The sequence below is a fragment of the Rhinolophus hipposideros genome, assembly GCF_964194185.1.
Source record: "Rhinolophus hipposideros genome assembly, chromosome: 4".
In the NCBI taxonomy this organism is placed as follows: domain Eukaryota; kingdom Metazoa; phylum Chordata; class Mammalia; order Chiroptera; family Rhinolophidae; genus Rhinolophus; species Rhinolophus hipposideros.
The window spans coordinates 3,517,013-3,536,433 of NC_138050.1; the positions used below are offsets into that span (position 1 = coordinate 3,517,013).

Consider the following 19,421-nt stretch of genomic DNA (forward strand, 5'->3'; position numbering starts at 1 on the left):
AAGTTTTAAAAGCATTTCTTATATCTTCAACGTCATAAATTGAAAATTGCTTTAATATATTCAAAGAGTACAATGAGGTTAAAGGTTTATTGACAATCTGGCCATTAGTGAGACAACTAGAGCAATAAGACCATATATTTAATGGTATTAACCTTGATCACTTTCAATTCTGCTGTCACTTTGGTTGAAAAGTCTAAAGCCACATAATCTTCATATTATTTAAATCAAATGACTGGCAAGCTGCAGGGCGATATGCATTGTGTAATCCCATATTTTGTCAAAAATAATGTATATACACATAGAGTTGTGTCGTCATAGGGGAAAGTCTGGGGGGATCCAACTGAGCCAAGGAATGGTCATAGATTTGCAGTGGAGCTCTGAGAAGGAGGCTTTCATTTTAACTTTATATACGGCTAAACATGTATTTAAATAATTCTGTATTTCTTACTTTATTATGTTTTGTTTTATTTGTTTTGTCATACTTTGCTTTCAACATGCCACCATTATAAGAAAAATACACACCCACAATATGAACTTCCCTATATAGGTAACAACCTTCCAACTAACTGTGGGATTTGGAAGTGGAGATGTTGAGTGACAAAGGAAATTTACCTAATTATATTTTTGGAAATGTATGCCACAGGTGTCAATTATAATTTAATTCACAGTCTAACAACAAAGTCCAAACATTCTTAAAATGTAAAGTTAAAACCTAATCCTAGCTCCTGCCATCATTAATTAAAAGTAGCAAATATAGCTTATATGAGTTTCTTCTTGGAGCTGCAATTACAAATCTAGATCTTAGATTTTGGTTAAGAACATTTGATTTCTACATTCCAAGTTACAAATGTTTTCTTAAAATCCAGTATTTCTATGACATGGTTTGCATAGAGACTAGCAGGTTTATCTCAAAGTTCAGGAACTGTCACTAAAAACAAGAGAATTCGGGGTTTATAAAGATGAAATGTCTGTAAACTGGTGATGTCACCAGCACACAGCCTGTGATAAAGCTGGGGAGCAAAGCATCACTTCTGAAAAATGTGAACCAGTAAATGAGTCTTGGGCCCCATTTTCTAACTTACTGGCCTACTGATACTTGAGATATAACCAAAATAGATGAATCTCAGGTTTGACCTTATTTTTAGAGCCAGTCAAATATTATCAAAGTACGTTTTCACCATTCTTAACACTTCTTAGAATTCTGATTCTAAGGTGAGAATAAAATACAGTTGTGCCTTGAACGATACAAGTTTGAGCTGCTCGAGTCCATATACCATGGGTTTTTTTTCCCCAATAAAGAGGTCCAAAAGTACTGTAAATGGATTTCCTCTTTCTTGTGATTTTCTTAACATTTTGTTTCTCTAGCTTACTTTCTTGTAAGAATATAGAGTGTAATACATACAATATACAAAATATAAGTTAATCGACTATTTACGTTATTAGTAAGGCTTCCAGTCAACATTAGGCTATTAGGAGTTAAGTTTTTGGGAGTCAAAAGTTATACAGGGATTTTTGACTGTGTGGGGGTTGGTGTCCCTACTCCCATGTTGTTTAAGGTCAATGGTACAGAACAAAGGGGGAGAATAAATGAGAAGAATCTCTGCTGGTGCCTTTCGGTTAATCAACAGCACTGAGGCTTAGTCTTCACTGTACTCACGTAATCATGTCTTCAGGTTCCTTATTTAACATCTGGACATTAGTTAGCATCATACACCTTCCTACTTCTTTGTCAAGGTGTCGTAAAATGTTGTCCACAGCTTTTCGTACTTGAGAGTAATATAATGACATGCCTGAAAAACATCAAAGAATGAAATCTTAGTTTATTCACCCTCTATGACATTTTCACTCAAGACTTTTATGGGTCAACGACATACATGTTCGAGCAGAGTCTAATTCAATCTCTTATCTGCAGGACTCTTAGCAAAGGGCTCTGCATGTATCGGGTGTTCACCAAATAATCATTTCAATTCAATAAGGAGGAATTCTAATACGTTAAAGGAAATATTTTCCAGGAGAGTTAAAATAAACAGGGAAATAGAAACTTTTATTTTAACATTTTTATGTTTCTGATTTAGTATAAGAATATTCACCATTATAGGTGATTATATGAATAAAGGATAATCCTCATTTGAGGTTGGGGTTTTCATAACTTCATATTAGTCTCTGAAATATATTTGTGGATTTTTTTTTAGTAAAATAAAATGACTTCACATAAAGTTTTAAATGAAGGAAAATATATTTTATTATTTTTACTGCTCTCATTCAATACAGTGTCCATGTCCAACAGTGGAAGACAAATATGTGTAGCATATGTATTTCATACATGAATTTTATATATTTATGCATATAATACAAACAAAAAGTAAATTGCTTTGCATTTATAATTCTTATTTTAATGAAATGGTAATAGTTATTTCTCATGCATTAAATCTTCTTGAACTCATGTAAGCACGTAGAACTAAAGATAAATATTTAAAGCAAAACATCTCCTCATGTATTTCCTTCAGGATTTTGGAATCCAGGAACTATCTTAAAGTTTGTAGTAGGTTTCTAAATTAAGGTACTCAGTAAGAAAGAAACAAATGTAGAAAAATCACCTCTTGGGATTAAGATCACTAAATGAATATGAAAACAATCTCATGTAGGCTAAATTCACAATATAACCTCGCATGTGTGGTATTTGCCATGTTTAAAACACAGATTGAACTAGTAATTTTACTGAAAAAAAGGAGAAACTATAAAAATGAATGAATGAATGTGTGTGTGTGTGTGTGTGTACACGGCTGTTTTATAAACAGAATTATCTACCAAAGGACACAGATGTCTTATAAATTTACTGTAAATTGTTGATAATCATTATCAGAAGCATGAAATGACCATAGATAAAAGTCTAACATTTAAATGGCAAACACGTTTACTAAAAAGTTCCAAAAAGTTTAAAGGACAGGAAAACAAAGCATGGCCAGTCAATCAACACAATTAATGTTGGAATGTCTCATCAGTTACTTTTATAAAGATTTTTCTCACTAAAGGTAAATATTTTTAGTCATTTTAAAGGCTTAATAAGGTCCAGCTCTACATCTTTGAAACCCACCTATCATTTTGGCTTCCTCTTCCGTGAGCGTTTTACTCAAATATGTCTTCTTCACTCTCAGCGTGTTTCCTGAAGGGAGAACGGCACCTGTAACGGGCATGGGTGGCTCACCATCTTTCTGCTGCAAGCTATCAGCTATGACCAAGAATGCCCGTAAACCGATGTTCATTCTCTGTAAGAGACAGTGAGTTCGTGATACAAAGACAGACCCAATTATTGCCGTGTAATTAAACCATCAGTCTTTTACAGAAGTTAAGTATGTTTGCTATCTAGATTAGTATGGGAAGTAGTTTAAAAGGCACAAGAGTTAGGGTTGAACCCAGGAAAATAAAATTAAATTTCTGTCATAATTTGTTGCTGCATCACAAGAAGAGCTGGGAAGATTTTCAACAATCTTGGAGGGTATGTTTGATGGCATTCTGTCTGGGGGATCCTGGGTGCACCTGAAAGGGATAGGCAGTCATCCTCTGGAGCAGCTGTAGCTAAGGCAAACTGAAGCAACAAAAGGCTCTGTGTGTTCTGGAAGGAGAGAGATGCCACGTGTGTTAATTCAGAAAGACTGAATGAAACAGGAGTTCCAAATGTGAATCACAAAATAAAAATCATCTGCTCTGAATTGCAGATGGTTAACTTTTGATTCACAAAGGCTGGTGAGTTTGAAAATAAATTTAAAAAATTCAATGCCACGGAACTTGTTACTGATAAAAACACGTGAGTTTATAAGAAGAAATGCCATTTGGGGTCAGACCATTATCTTCCTCAGGCTCAGGTAAGGCATAATATTGGCTCTGGAAGATGACTCAGTAAGGTGTTACTAGTAGTGATAATCTTAAAAGGTCAGCAGGTACTAAAACTTATACTAACTTAAACAGCCATGCGCAATACATTTACACTCATGTTTTCAAACCAGATGAAATATTATGCTCTCAAAGTACACTACTACTACTCACAGCAGAAAGTAGTTACTAGTACTAACAATGATAATCCAAATACAATTTATTCAGTCCCTAAAATGGATCCAGAACTACTCATTAATGCTCATCTTGAAAAGAGCCATTCAAGGCAGGTATGATTATTCTCATTGTTTGGGAGGAAACTGAGGCCACCTAACCAGTAGGTGGAAAGCTATACCAGTACATCCAAGGGAGGTTTGCCTGCATCACCTATTCTGTGATACAGGATTACATTTTGTAACAAAGTAATACTGATTTCTATTCATTTTTAAACTATTCAAGCCTCAAGGAGTAATGATACTCCAGCCAACCAGGATTTGGTGAAAGTTTATCTGGCTCATTTATGCCAAACCCATTGTGGACTTGGTGATTTGATGGTCTTCAATAACACTCTCCATCTTCTAGATTGAAAGAGTATTAACTTTAAACAATTGAATTGTTTATTCAAGTCCATTTGTGCCCTCAGGTATTTTAGTAGTTGTTTCATGGAATGTTTTCTACGCTTGTGGATTTTTTGAGTTTTGAGAAACATATACTGTGTTTCCCTGAAAATAAGACCTAGCTGGACCATCAGCTCTAATGTGTCTTTTGGAGCAAAAATTAATATAAGACCCGGTCTTATTTTATTATAAATAAGATAAAAAATTTATTATTTTTATAAAATAAGACCGGGTCTTTACAATGTAATATAATATAATATAATATAATATAATATAATATAATATAATATAATACCATGTCTTATGTTAAGTTTTGCTCCAAAAGACTCCTTAGAGCTGATTGTCCTGCTAGGACTTATTTTTGGGGAAACACGGTATAGTGAGGTAACTGCCATCACAATCAATACACAGAATATTCTCCATCATCCCCAAGATGGCTCGTGCCTCTCTTTAGTTAGCCCTCTCCCCCAACCCCAGCGCCTGATAATTGTTATCTAACGTCTGCCTATAGTGTTGCCTTTTCCAGAATGTGATATAAATGGAATCAAACCGTACATAGCCTTTCGTATCTTGCTTCTTTCACTTTGCATAATGCTTTTGAGATGTGGTTGCAATATCAGCAGCTTGTTCCTTTTTTCTATTTTGAACGTTGAAACCTGCAGTTTATTTGTATCTCAAATTTTTTTCTTTTTTGAAAATTAAATTCCCTTTTTGTTGCCAAAGAGTATTCCATTATATCAGGGTTCACAATTTGATTAGCCATTCACCAGGGTTGAGCTGAACACGAGTTGCTCTTCTATTCTTGGTGATTATGAATACAGCTGCTATAAACACTCATACAAACCTTTGTGGACATGTTTAATTTCTCTCTTGGTTAAATACATTGAGGTGGAAACGTTGGAGCATATGGTAGGTGTATGTTTCACCTTATAAGAAACTGCCATGCTATTCTCTAAAGTGGTTATACCTTTTTGCATTCTTATGAAAGTAAGATGGAGTTGCAGTAGAGGCCTCAGCGCATTTCACTGAGGTTTGAACTTGCTTTGCCCTAATGACTAATGATGTTGATGTCTTTTAATGGGCTTGTTGGTCACTTGTGTCTGTTCTTTGAAGAGGCTGTTTGTTTTGTCCATTTAAAAAATTGGTTTATTTTCTCACTGTTGAGTTGTGAAGAGTTCTTTATAAATTCTGGATAGAAGTGCTTTATCAGACATGTGTTTTGCAAATATTTCCTCCCAGTTTATGACTCTATATTTTATTAACTGTGCCTTTTAAAGTGTGGACATTTTTTATTTTGATGATGTTCAATTTATCAATGTTTTCTTTTGTAATTTATGTTTTTGGTGTCTTGAGAAGTGTTTTGCCCACTCTAAGGTCACAATGATTTTATCATGTTTTCTTCTGGAAGATTTATAATGTTGGGTTTTACGTTTTGGTTTATGATTTATCTTGAGTTAATTTTTTCTTACAGTGAAAATTATAGGTCAAAGTTCATTATTTTCAAGTGGATGTCAAATTGCTCAACACCATTTATTGGAGAGACAATCCTTTGTCCATTGAAATAACTTGGAACCCTTGTTTAAAACCAATTGACCATATACACATGGGTCTACTTCTGGATTTCTATTCTGTTCCATTGGTCTTTATTGTCATCCTTCTGCCACTACTAGTGCTATAGCCTTAGAGTAAGTTTCAAAATCAGGACAAGCTAGCCTTCCAATTTTATTCTTTTTCAAAATTATTGGTTATTCTATTTCCTTATACTTTCTATATAAATTTTAGAATCAGCTTGTTGATTTCTACAGAAAAAGCTATATGGATTTTAACTGGAATTATTATTAGGATTATAGTTTAATCTATATAGATTAATTTGGCAACAACTGACCTTTATATAATCTCACATTTTTAATTCACAAGCAGTATTTCTCTTCATTTATTTGGGTTTTCTTTAATTCCTCTCAATGTTTTTCAGTTTTCAGTATACAAAGTTTGCACATACTTCGTTAGCTTTCCTGCTAAGTATTTTGTTTTCATTGCCATTGTAAATTGTTCAATTTCCAATTGTTCATTCCTAGAATATAGAAATACATTGGTTTTATACATTTTCTTGTATCCTGCAGACTTTCTGAAATCACTTACTAGTTTTAGTAGGTTTTCTGTAGATTCTTTGGTATTTTCTATATAGGCAATTGTGTTGTCTGTGAACAAAGACAGTTTTATTTTCCCCTTTCCAATCCCCATTCTTTCATGTTTTCTTGCCTCTGGTACTGGCTTGGACCTTCAGTTCCACGTTATTTTAGATCAAGACAAAAATGAAAGAAATGGGTGACCGAGAAACTCTTCTCGCAGGTGAGTAAGTTCCTATGACGATGAGGGTGCATATAGGAAGCCATCTAGATCTGAACTAAAACAAGATATCACGTGGAAATCACCAAACTGTTGAGTGGTGATACAATACTTTGCAGTAAGATAACCCTTTAGATCTCTGGGTCTTGTTCCACCTGCTACTTCTAAAACATGTTTTAAGACACACTCTGGAGTTGCTTCCTAAGAAACTGTGCCTTACAACATATTCCATGAAGCGGATACCATCTTCTTCACAGGTTATGCTCATCCTTGTGTGTGCTGCTGACTGGGGTCACATGTGCCTGTGAGCTTCTAATTACCAGCTACTGAGAAAGAAGCTCTTCTATAACTCTAGAAGATCAAGAGAAATCGGGGAGGATACTAAAAAATCTCCCATTTCTGGTAGTTTTTTAAATACTATCCTTCCAACTACTCTGCATAAAGAGTTAAATACTGATTGAATACGGAGTTTGAAAGAAGAACCGAGGGTAAATTTTATAGATGGTGATAATGATGGTAGCAGATTTCAACATGTTCCTTTTAGACAAATAACCCAGTAATTCGGAGGATTGATTATTAAAGATAGAGGCATGACTCCTGAGAAATGAAACATATTCTGAGAACCTTTCCGGCAAGAGAAGACTCTTTACTAGTCGGGGCCTGGGCCTCAATCTAATGCAAGTGCCCTGAGTTTGCACTGGCTTTCTCCCACTGGCCCACGGGCGCGGGCTGCAGCCACTCCAAAAGCCTGTGATGTCATCAGGCACCTGATAAACTCTCATTTGGGGGGCTTTCCTGGCCATCCCTAGACAAGTAGCAACCTTAGCACCAAGAAGAGAATCCAGGCTGTGGTGGGAAGCAGCAGGAAGCCACCAGGAGACCACCAGGCTACCTTTGCTAAAAGCAGCTGCTTATTTTGAGCCCCTGGGTAGGGTTTCCAGGCAGGAATTCCCGCTCGTTCTCAGGAATTTTTTTCGCTTTCCCATTCCGAATCCCGAGATATAAACTGTTTCTTGTTCTCCATGATGAATCGTTTCCATAAAGTGATGGCCGATACTACCAACCACCTGGGTTCAAGGAGCCGATTTTCCCTATTTCCCGACCAACTTTTCATGGGATTTGGGAATGGAAAGGAGAAAAAAATTCCTGAGAACGGGTGGGAATTCCCGACTGGAAACCCTACCTCTGGGCCTCCTTCCTTGCTGACAGAATAAAGGAGCTGGACAATGTCACAGAGACGAAAGAAACAATCTTTCAAAAAAATTTTATGGTGTGCAACTTTCTTTTTCTTTCTTTCATTCTTTCTTTCTTTCTTCCTTCCTTCCTTCCTTCCTTCCTTCCTTCCTTCCTTCCTTCCTTCCTTCCTTCCTTCCTTCCTTCCTTCCTTCCTTCTTTGTCCTCAAGTATTTGTAACATCACAATATCACAATCCTTCTGCAAGAAAAGTATTTGTCCATTGTACTCGTGGGAAGGCGGAAGTTAAGAGAGGTACATGTCACATAGCTGGTAAAAGCGGTCAGGCCCGTGGCAGGTGGGAAACCCAGCTCCGCTGGCTTCTGGTTCAGTGTTCTTTCTGCAGTCTCATAGCAAAGGGCTATACAGAGGCAGCTTGCTGGGCATATTTCTGTTGGCCAACAGTGCTTTATAAAGTTGAAAACTGAATGTGCTTTTCATCTTCTCAGGCCCAGCACTGTATATTGTGTATCATGCCCATTGTACGCTCATTTCCATGGCCCACTGGCCCTGACTTGTGATGCCCACAGAAACATATAGTCATACATTATTTATTTAGTCTCACTAGATTTTAGTAGTTCATTATTGCGTGTATTTATTCTTTTCTGTTTCATCACTTCCCAATACTCAACTTGTTAATCTGCATCTAAATAGTTGTAAGTAAAAGTACTGACTTTTCTAAAACAAAACCACCTGCCTTATAGTGAGAGACCGTCTCTTTGGGGACAAGGTTTACTCTATCACACACGATAGGTATATGGTAGCACATTAGCATTTCATCATTCTGAGTCTATTCAAGTAAAATCTCACTTCTGAAAATCCATTATCTGTACTATTTTGTCAAATAACATGGACAAAAACAAACAGGAGACTTCTTAGAGCAGATGTCCTTCATCTATTTCCCAAAGTCACAAAGGTATGGCTCTGTTATTGCCCGCGCGGTTAGAGGTACAGAAAAGGGTCATTCATACCTCTGGGTTGAGACTGAAAGCTTTTGCTGGCTTTCCCACACAGAGAAAATCAAAAATGATTTCTTTCATTGCAAAATCTAAACGTTCCTGTAGTGAAAAAGAGAAAACCAAACAAGAAGTGTTACAATACAAATTAAACATGAAATGTCTACTTTCATCATATGTACCACACAGGTGGCTGCTAAGAGGAGCCCTGCCCAGTGTCATGGGTCACGGGGACTCCCTGAGGAAGATCACAACCACCGAACCTTTGGTGGATCTGCTTCTGTCTCTGTGTGGTGTGATGCTCTATGCAATTAGCCCCCAAAGCACAGAGTGACTAATGGCCAAATAACAAGAAGTGAAAAACCACAACACTTGAAGTGCCTGGGCTTAGACGCAGTCCAAACTCTTCCAGATTGTTCTGCAAATGCCGATAACTTCTTGAAACTAGTTTAAAATGTATTTTTAAAAAACACCACTGCAAAATAGCTACTTTCTTCCATCCTGTAACATTTCAAAATCCTTTGGCTCATATTATAACAGGCAATTCTGCAAGTAAAATGAATAATCAACAAATAAGACATGATACGGTTACTTAAATGAGAAGGTTGAAGTCAGATTCCAGTAATTTGAGACACTGGCTATGAAGATATGACAGTTTCATTTTATACAACCTATTCCAGAATGATTAAAGCATATTCTCGGCCACATGACAACTACATGTGGAAGAGTTACATTAGTTCATCTGCCTGCCAAGCAAGTAATGTACTTTCCCTAAGCACAATATTACAGAAGCATTTCATGTACCAAATACACTGAGACATATCATATATTAAATAGTCTTTGAAGTAACAACTGAACCTTACGTCTTCATGTCAATATCAATTGTACTTCAACAGTATTTCCATCCTATTATTTCCCTTTACCCACAAAATATTCTGAGGTATACTGGGCAAGCATTTTCACCCACATTTTACAGATAAAGAAACTGAGGAAAAAAAAGTTCTCTGACTTGTTTAAGGGAATAGAGCTGGCTCATGGCAGAGCTTAAGCGGGAATAATTGTCTTTTAATATTCCTCTGTAAATCACAAAGTTGGGGCAAAACCATTTACTCACAAAGCCTTTTAAAAAGTAAAAATCTTGGGTCTAAGTAGTAAACTAAACACTAAAAACTCTGTTTAATGTCATTGGATCCAGTTTTTAAGTAAATTAGTACACATAAAGTGCTTAGAACAGTTCTTGACAGACTAAGTGCTTGGTAAACATTAATATTCCTCTCACATTCTTCTTTTTCAAAGGATGAAAGTTACAGCGTTATTATGTACTCCTCAAATTTCAGTAAATTGTCTTTTTTTGATTCCTTCCAAACATCAGACTCTTTGCTTCCTCCTGATTTGCAAAATCCGGAGCTGGGAAGACAATAAGGGACTACACATTAAGAGACCCTTTTAGTAATAGGCTCTGTGACCTTAGATTGTCACTTAAACTCTCAGTTCCTTCACTGGTCAGATGCTGAAAACACTTGACCTATCCATGTCACAATTTGTTTTGAAGCGAAAGTCATGAGCTATGTGTCAAAACACTTGCAAAGCCGTTCTGAAAAGTCTATCCACATAAGCTATTATTATTTTAGACGCCTCATCTGTTAGTACTTCCTAGAAGGACACTGGCTACTTAAAGGCAACTAGAAAAATCTCTGTTACCTGGGCAATGAACTGAATGATTTTCACAAAGATGTTCAGAGGCATATCTCTTGGCACCACACCACGGGACCCTTTGGGGAAAAGTGTTGTGATGATGGTTATCAGACGGCTGAAAGATAAGGGGGGAAGAGAAAACAAGTGAGACTGGCTGAGCTCCAGTTCTTCAAGGGAAAACACAGATGTTTCATCTTATCTTGGTAGCAGAGAGAATTCAGAAAAAGAAAACAAACCACTTCACCCCTCATTAGCATAATTACTCTATGCAAAGTGTTTCTGGGAAATTAAGGGCAGTTGGAAAATTATAGCCATTTCCTTTGTTAAGGTGACAAATGCAGCCCTGGATATGGAACTTGGCTGGCCTGGCCTGGAGAGGTTGGAGTTTGTATCAGGGCTGTGAGCCGCTGACGAAGGGAAGCCTGAAAATGTCCTGAGGACTTAGGTCTTCTAGAAATGGTCGCTCTGAACAGCTTCTGGTTGGGTCAGTATAGGTGGTAATAAAATGAAACAGCCTCTTCAGTGGCTGACGATTGTGGTTACCCAGAGCCCAGGCCAGCTCCTTACCTCTGAGTAGCTGTGTTGCTTTCACATTTAATCCGTATCATGTAAACCCAAAGTAATCTGTATAGAGATTCCAGTGCAACTCGAGCCATCTTGGGGTCTTTATTCTACAACAGAAACCAACATGTAAGATTGCAGCTAAATGGAGACGTATGAAGATTATTCTTTTCCTAATGCCTGGAAATGGAGGCCCAGGGTGGGTGGCAGGGTACGTCAGAGGCACGCCACATCTCCTGGGACGTATGGGGTTTTTGCTCCCAGTACCCACTGGGAAAATCATTATGAGAAGGGACCCAAATAGCACCGAGGGTGGGACAGAGTAGTTCTGGGGAAGGCATGTCATTCCTTTGCCAAGGTGAAAACTTGAGATTGCCTTCTTCCTCCAGGCCCAGGGAACCTGTACGTCCTAGCACCCAGAGGAGAACCAATCTATTCTATTGTTATTATGTCCTTGTAGACATTGTTATTGCTTTGGTTCACCAAATTCCTCTCCCATCTAATTACCCTTCTGTTTCTTGAGACCACTGTGCAGCAGGTAGTGTGCTGGGACCTGGGGTAAAAGAACTCTTTTCCCTACGGTGTCTACAATCTATGGCGGATGGGAGATGGAATAGAAACAATCAACTAAGACAGTATGAGAAACCGGTGGGGACAGGAGCAGGAGGATGAAAGAAGCACAGTCTGTGACAGACGCAAGGAAAGGGGTCAGGAAAGGGGACAGATGAAAACTAGTCTATTTACAAACTCATTCGTTCATCCAGCAAACATTTGAGTGGCTGCACTGGGCCAGACGCTGTGCTTGGCCTTGGAAACTTGGAACAGTGTGAGAAAATGATGGGGAGAGGAAGCATTTTAGGCCAAGGCAACAGCACATGAAGCGAGGAGAGCTCATGAAGAGGGACCACGTTTGGGAACCTGGCAATCACTTGTATGCCAGTGCCTGGGGCCCAATGAGGGAGCAGTGGTCAGTGAGGCTCTAAGCGGAAGGCAGAGGGTGGGGAGGAATTACACGAGGGGCCCTACATGCCGCACTAAAGAAGGGGACCAGGGTGCTAACGACAGTGACAGGAAACCACACAATCAAAGAGACCACATCAGAAGTCCTGTCTGCTGTGTGGGGACGGCAGTAGAGGCTGGGACGCCAGCATCCAGGCAATAACAAATAGGCCAGACAGGAGGGGACTGTCCCAGCTTACACTGTCCTAATTACATTCCTGTTTCAAAGTCACGGATTGGACAGTTGCCCCAATGCCTATGGGGTCAAGTTAACATTTCTTGACCAGCCAATATGTGGTTCTAACCTACCTTTCTCTGCCTTCCATCCTATTATTCTCCCACAAGCTCCTAAAGCATCGCTAGGCCATGTTCATCCCATTTCCACGTCAGGAGAGGGTCCCCTTCCCTGCACCCATGTCCTTTGTTTCTATGAGATGAACCCTGCTCCTCTGTACTCTACTTGACTGTCCCCTCCCTCGTGAAGGCTTTTCGGTTCCTTCCCACTGTCCCGAGTCCCATCCCATTAAAACTGTTCCCGCCTGTACAGGGGCTCAAATAAATGGTGACAGAGGGAGATTAGACTCTGGGTGGTGAGCACACAATGTAATATACAGATGATGGATTATAGAATTGTACATTTGAAATCTATGTAATGTTATGAACCAGTGTCACCCCAATAAATTTAATAAAAAAGTAGAATAAAAAAACATACCAAGAGTAAAAAAAAAAAGTTTGTCAGCCAACCCAAAAGCCCCCGTTTATCCCATTTCCCTCTCCCAAATAAGATGTCCTGAGTTTTATGATAATCATGTCTTTGCTCTGTTTTGTATTTTCATCATCCAAAATTGTAGTTTAGTTTTACCTTTCAAAGAAAAACCAAAGCCAAAAAACTGTTCCCTCTTGAGTGTCTCCCACCCTCACATGAACTTTTAGCAGAGCCCTGCAACTCCACCTAGGGTCTTGTTTAGACATCTGGAAGGAAGGGACATTCTTTATGCCTGACATCTGTTTGAATTCCAGCCAACCTGCAGAGAGTCGATAATGTTCTCTAAACCGTCTTTAAACATCATTCATCTTTCTTATAGGTCTTTTGCTTTTACATTACGTCTCTTCCCTTAGCCATTTATTTATCTTGTCATAACTGTTTTACCTGTTTTGTTCTTGGGGTAGATAATTTGCGTATCGGTTTTTGTAGAATTCATAATCATTTAGAAATTATCTAGGATAAAGTTTACTTTTAAACTACTGAATAAAGATGAGTCAGTAAATAAATCCTATGGGAAAGATTACAGGGAGTCGATTTTTAGGTTTATGAAAGATTTCTTATTCTATGTAGTTTAAAAACAACTTTTCAGTGTGATAGTTATTGTAACATTCTAAATTTCTATATGTATTTTGGTTTGTTTCTGGATTTCTTTTATGTCCTATTAGTCTGTCTATTCACGCACTAATATCACGCCATTTTAATATTTGAGGCGTTATAATGTATTTTACTATCTGGTATGGCCTATCTTTCATTATCCACTGCTCTTTTTCTTCTTTTTAGGGTTTTTCCAGATATCTCTGCATGTTTATAACTACTTCTCTATCTCCAGGAAAAAAAAGCCCCAATATTTTAGATGCGTACATTTACACATAAAGGATGATTTTTTTTGGCCTGTTAATAAAACAGGTATGATATACCTTACAATGTGTTGAATGTTTTGGTGACATAAAGAAACTTTAAGTAAACTAATAAACTAGTAAAGTAGCATTTAACACATGCCATTATTTAAACATTTCGGGAACTCTGATTAGCCTTCCTCCAATCACTGCAAATCAGCAAAGCTTCCATGGTGGGTGGAAGCATACTCCAGACACGTACCGCCTGGGTGTGAATCCATCCCACTCTGCAGTTTCTTCACGGTCAGCCAACCTCGAGGAAGTGCCTGAATCTCTCTGGGCCTGACTTCCCCGTGAAATGCGGATGAGAATCCGACTCGCCTCACAGGGGTGTTATGAGAACCATGTGAGTTAATACACCGACGGGACTGAGCACTGCTCTGTCCACAGGAGCCACTACTGTGTGCGAGGCTCTGGGGCCAGCAGCAGACAGGGAGAGGCAGTGCCTGACTCCAGGCGGCTTCTTCTTTAGTGCAACTCTTCCCTCTGTTGTGAAAATTCCCTTCGTTGGTGCATATAAGTATTTTATATTTGCATTGCATAGCATTCAAAATTCTCTCACATGCCTTATCTCATACTGTGAGTCCTTATGGGGTAGGGCAAGTCTCATGTAAGTTTCACTGAGGAGCTTAACTGATCTCCATGTAAACGATTTCTATTACTGTCTTCTGTTTAACCTCAACTTCTTTTATACTTCTTTCCTGCCCCCACCGTCCACAGTTATCTTTATGGTGTGTCTTGTTGCAACTGACGTTTGTTCACTCGTAAAAAGACATTTGAGATGGTCGTTTTTGTCCCATGGAGACTGAAGAGCACAGTGGCTGACTTAAGCCCTTTCTGTTGTACCCCTGGATCCTGCAGCTGGTCTTAGCATTCCAAGACGATATCACTGATCACTGGGACTGCGTCCAAAAGGGTTTCCTTGCCTGTCCTCCATTCTTGGCACAAATGACATCCCTACACCTCAAACATGGTTGTTCACTTCCCTGTATTCAAACTCCTTAGGTGGCTTTGAATCACCTCCTGGACAATGTCTGAGTTCCATGATCTGGTGCACGTGGGGCCTTTGGTGACCTGGCTCGCCCATGACCACCTCCTGCCTCTACCTGGGGCCGGGTGCACCCTGCGCCGTGACATCCGTTCTGCCACTCTCTGGGCGCCTAGAATGCCTGCCTATCCCAGGTCCATTTGGAAAATTCTGAGTTGCTCCCTGGCAAGACTCAGTTAGGTCATGCTTCCTACCAGACTGTGAGCTCCTGGAATGTGTCCTCAGTGACTGCCATACAGCAGGTTCTCAGTAAATATCAAATGTAAAAAAGCACATTGCGAGTAACAGCTGAAAACTTAATGCATAAGCCAGATTTCTTTCTACAGAAGCTACACAGCAGGCAAGCCTGGGTGTGGAGGTGAAGCTAATCCACATGGTATTATGATGTCATGAAGCATCTTACACTCGCATGGCATCCTGATATGTCAAAACCGCTTCACATACCGTGACATCCACTGAGGGATTTTTGTCACTGAAAGAGGCCAAATGACTTGCTCAAAGTGATCAGGCTAGTAAATGACAGCTGGGGTAGGAATTGCCTTCTGCTCCAGTAAATACTGCTTTCTCGAAACTAGAATGTACATAATACACGGTGCTTATGATGTCAGGCATTCTTATCAATGCTGTGCATAGTTAGCTCATTTTAATTCTCACAAGAACCTATGAAGCAAATACTGTGACTGTCCTCATGTCACAAATGAGGAAATCAAGGCACAGAGGGGCTAAGAAGTGGCAGCGCCAGAAACACGAACCCGGGCAACCTGGCTTCAGTATCTTCAAAGCACTGATCTTTCCATTTTAGTTTAACATTACATGGAGACTGTTCAGGTATGCTACTGGCACCTTCTAGAGTGTCCTCTACTTGAAAACAAGACATATTCCTCATTGCCTTTGCATTCCAATAGCAGTTAACATAATAGGGGCTCAATGAATATTTTCAAGATGCAGACATTTTGAGCATGTGACTCAAGCCACTGATTTCTGTGTTGAAGATCTCTTTACTTCAAGATCGAAAGACTATTTTCTTCCACTGGAATCTGTGTCTCCATTAATCAATTAACCAAAAATATATTAATAATGGGTCTAAGGTTACGTTGATAAAACTGTCCAAGAAACAAGTCAACTTTGGAGCGGATCTTCCCTGGACCCCTGCCATCTCAATGCTGGTACCTGACACACGCCATGTGACATGCCAGCCTGCCCCACAATACCCACCTCCTTTAGACTTTACTTTGGATTTATCTGAAGCACCTCACTGTTAACAGTAACAAGGAAGGAAAATTGTTTTCACTAATAACTTGACTGGTGATGGGCCCATTAGAGAGAGCAATGTTTCTTAAGGCCAGTGAGCTGACCATTTGTATCAAGTCACCTGGGCATCTCATAATTATGGCTTCCTTGGAGATTCTCATGCATACTAAGGTGAGGATCTATCAATATAGACTGACGAACGATTTTAGTCACCTTTTGATCTCATGATACTCAAATACCTTCCAGTTTTCTCTTCTATTTCAACTAAAGCCACTGAAGTAAATCTATTTCTTCCTGCTATATTCCCTTGTGTATCAGTCGATATCTTTCTTCTTTTTGGCATTTCCTTGTGATAATTGAATCAATTTGCTTTGATCATAATTTACTTTTTTTGTTTTAAAATTAATTAATTAATTAGTTAATTAATTTTATTGGGGGACCAGTGTGTTTTTTCCAGACGCATCAGCTCCAAGTCAAGTCGTTTTCAATCTTGTTGTGGAGGACGCAACTCACTGGGCCCATGTGGAAATCGAACCAGCAATCTTGGTGTTATGGGTACTGCGCTGTAACCAACTGAGGCAACCGGCTGCCCCCATAATTTACCTTTTTTGTGACTATAATATTCAAATAACATATGTGTTACAGTTTAGAATAACATCTACAATTGCTGCACCAACAATTTACAGAGAATACTTTTCTATTCAATGGCTGAATAAATAAGGCATTTTTGGAAAGTTAATATACTTTCCATCTGACCACTAATTTTTAGACTCATTTTATAGGCACTATTAGAATTTGTAAATTCTACTTTGAAATGTGCCTTTGACAGATCTGAAACACCAATAAGAAATTTTCCCATTTATAGAATTAAGTTTAATATTAAATCAGAATAACTACTTGAAAATTAATATTTAAAATAACTAATACTGTACCATTAAAATTTGATATTTCTAAAGAAAATAGTTTTTAAAATAAATGGTGCCATACATTTAAATGCATTCCAGCAGACCGTGGAATCCTTAATATATTATTCAATGTTTCCACTTATAAACTGAAGTTATTAATACCCTTACTATTATATGAAAAGTTTAAAAGGAGCACTCCTTAAACTTCAATGTGATTATTACACACAAATATGTATTAAGAGCCGACAATAAGTTTCACCAAATATATTTATGGCAACCACACTTTTTTTGAGATCCTTATTGGAAATCAAAAGACCTTCCTTGTACCTCTCTCTCCTTCCCCTCTTGAATGTATAATTCTCTATCACAATACCCTATTTGATTTTCTTTATAGCAGTTATCACTATCTGAAGTTTCTTCTCATGTATCTGTTTACTTGTTTTCTGTCTGTCCCCTGACTAAATTACAAGGTCTAAGAGACCAGAGAGTGTTACTGTTTTATGCACTACTTATTCCTAGCACCTAGAACAGTCCCTGGTACACTTCTCGTAAAGAATTGTTGACCAGTTGACCAACTGAATAGATGAATGCATTCAAGTTCTAGCACAAGCAGGGACTGAGGTGAAAGAAAGGAGAACCATTTTTAATTCTGTACTTTGACTTCTAGAACTATGAAACTAGGCTGACAAATGTCTCATCTTCAGATGAAGTACCGTTATCTGAGCCAAATTTTTAGGAAAACATAAGTAGTACCCATGAAAGCACAGGTAGAGCTCAGTGTAGCCTGTAACATTATCATGAGGATCCATGACAATGTAGATAGGCCCCTACCACAGGCATGGCTCATAACCCATCTTTAATGAGAGTTATTGTTGTTATTAGTCATAAATAAATTTCCTAACTTCTGAGGTTTCTTTTTGCTTTCGTTTTGTTTTTATAATCCGGATCTCACTGGCATATTGTATTCATTATTGTAAGAGAAAAGCATTTTGAAAATTCTCCCAACTACATCCATTTTAAAGGATAAGAAACTAGGACGTAGTTCATATGAACCTTAATAAATACTACATTTTAAAAGAGCTATTAATAAATGGGGATTAATAACAAAAAAACAAGTACTATTAAATTAAGTTTTCAAAGCATATTTTCTTTTTTCAGAATTAGGTATATATGGCAGATACAAATGGAATGTACCATTTTTTAAAAATAGGTCAACATGTGCAGATTCTGACATAAAATACACAGAAAAAGTATTGATCACCACTGACCAAGAATGTCTAAAAGTTGTCAATGTTGTAGTGAGAAGGTGCCATACGTCTCTAATACATGGGTGAACGAATTAATTACGTATAAATAATAAAGACTTAAAGTGTGTTATCAAAGGAGCCTGTTTTCGACAGACTGACATTAAAAGAGCTCATTTGTGCTCACGCACACTGCTATTATGCTCTGTGTCACGGCTGCCATCTTCTGACTCCGTTCTTCAGAACACATCAAAGATGACTGCCAAGTGCAATGCATAGGGTTCAAAGCCTATGTTCATCACTCAGCATGTGTGGGGCAGAGGGAGACACAGGGGATGGGTGCTGGAGGGAGAAAGTGGGGAGGTGAATGGGGAAAGATTGCTTTGGTGTCCTTTATGAGATGGTAGAGTTGGCTCTACGTTCCATAAAGTACTGAAGCTATTCAAGATAAAGCATATGTCTGAAGCCATGTTAGTTTTCCCTCAGGTCTTTCTTCCCTACTGAGGACTCATAAGGAAGTTTGGAAGGTATTTTTGTATATTTATGTTTTCAAATGGTCCCATTTAATCCTTACTGGGTTTAGTTCTAAATACATGCGATACAATTTTATTCTGAGTGAAACTCATCAAAGATATTTTTATCTTTTAGCCTCCGGGTGGTGAATTCCAACAATTTATTACCCATAAAGTGAAATATCATGGCCTTTACTTTGCCTTATGACTACCTCTTTCATGTTTCAGGGGGTGCCAGCCCTGTACAAATGGCACAAGGATCTCCCTAACCCAACTTTTACATCCCTCACTGTGGGAATAATGCATTTTGAAACTTCATTACTTATCCCCCCAATGAAATGCTAAGCTCCCCAAGGACAGGGTCTCTGCTCTATATCTAGTTTTTATATTACTTGATGTCCCCTACTTCCCCCATTTACAGCACCTTCCCTAGCACCTCACACCATAGACACTCCTTAACCATTTTGTGAACTGAACTGAATTCTAGAATGTGGTTCAGTCTCTATACTATGGACATTTTCT

At 38.4% G+C, this 19,421-nt stretch overlaps 1 protein-coding gene across 6 annotated transcripts in view; it reads right to left on the reverse strand.

The window, feature by feature from the left end:
* Positions 1 to 19,421, reverse strand: part of FRY (FRY microtubule binding protein) — a 441,344-nt gene that overhangs the window by 135,891 nt on the left and 286,032 nt on the right. For 5 of the 6 annotated variants that reach the window (XM_081045758.1, XM_081045755.1, XM_081045754.1 and 2 more), the window contains 5 exons: positions 11,285 to 11,388; positions 10,724 to 10,832; positions 9,038 to 9,124; positions 3,095 to 3,266; positions 1,658 to 1,790 (listed from right to left, as the gene is read on the reverse strand). In XM_081045758.1, coding sequence (XP_080901884.1) covers positions 1,658 to 1,790; positions 3,095 to 3,266; positions 9,038 to 9,124; positions 10,724 to 10,832; positions 11,285 to 11,388 — 605 coding nt within the window. Of the gene's footprint in view, positions 1 to 1,657; positions 1,791 to 3,094; positions 3,267 to 6,372; positions 6,503 to 9,037; positions 9,125 to 10,723; positions 10,833 to 11,284; positions 11,389 to 19,421 lie in introns of those variants that run through there. The other variant, XM_081045759.1, reaches the window with a different exon arrangement.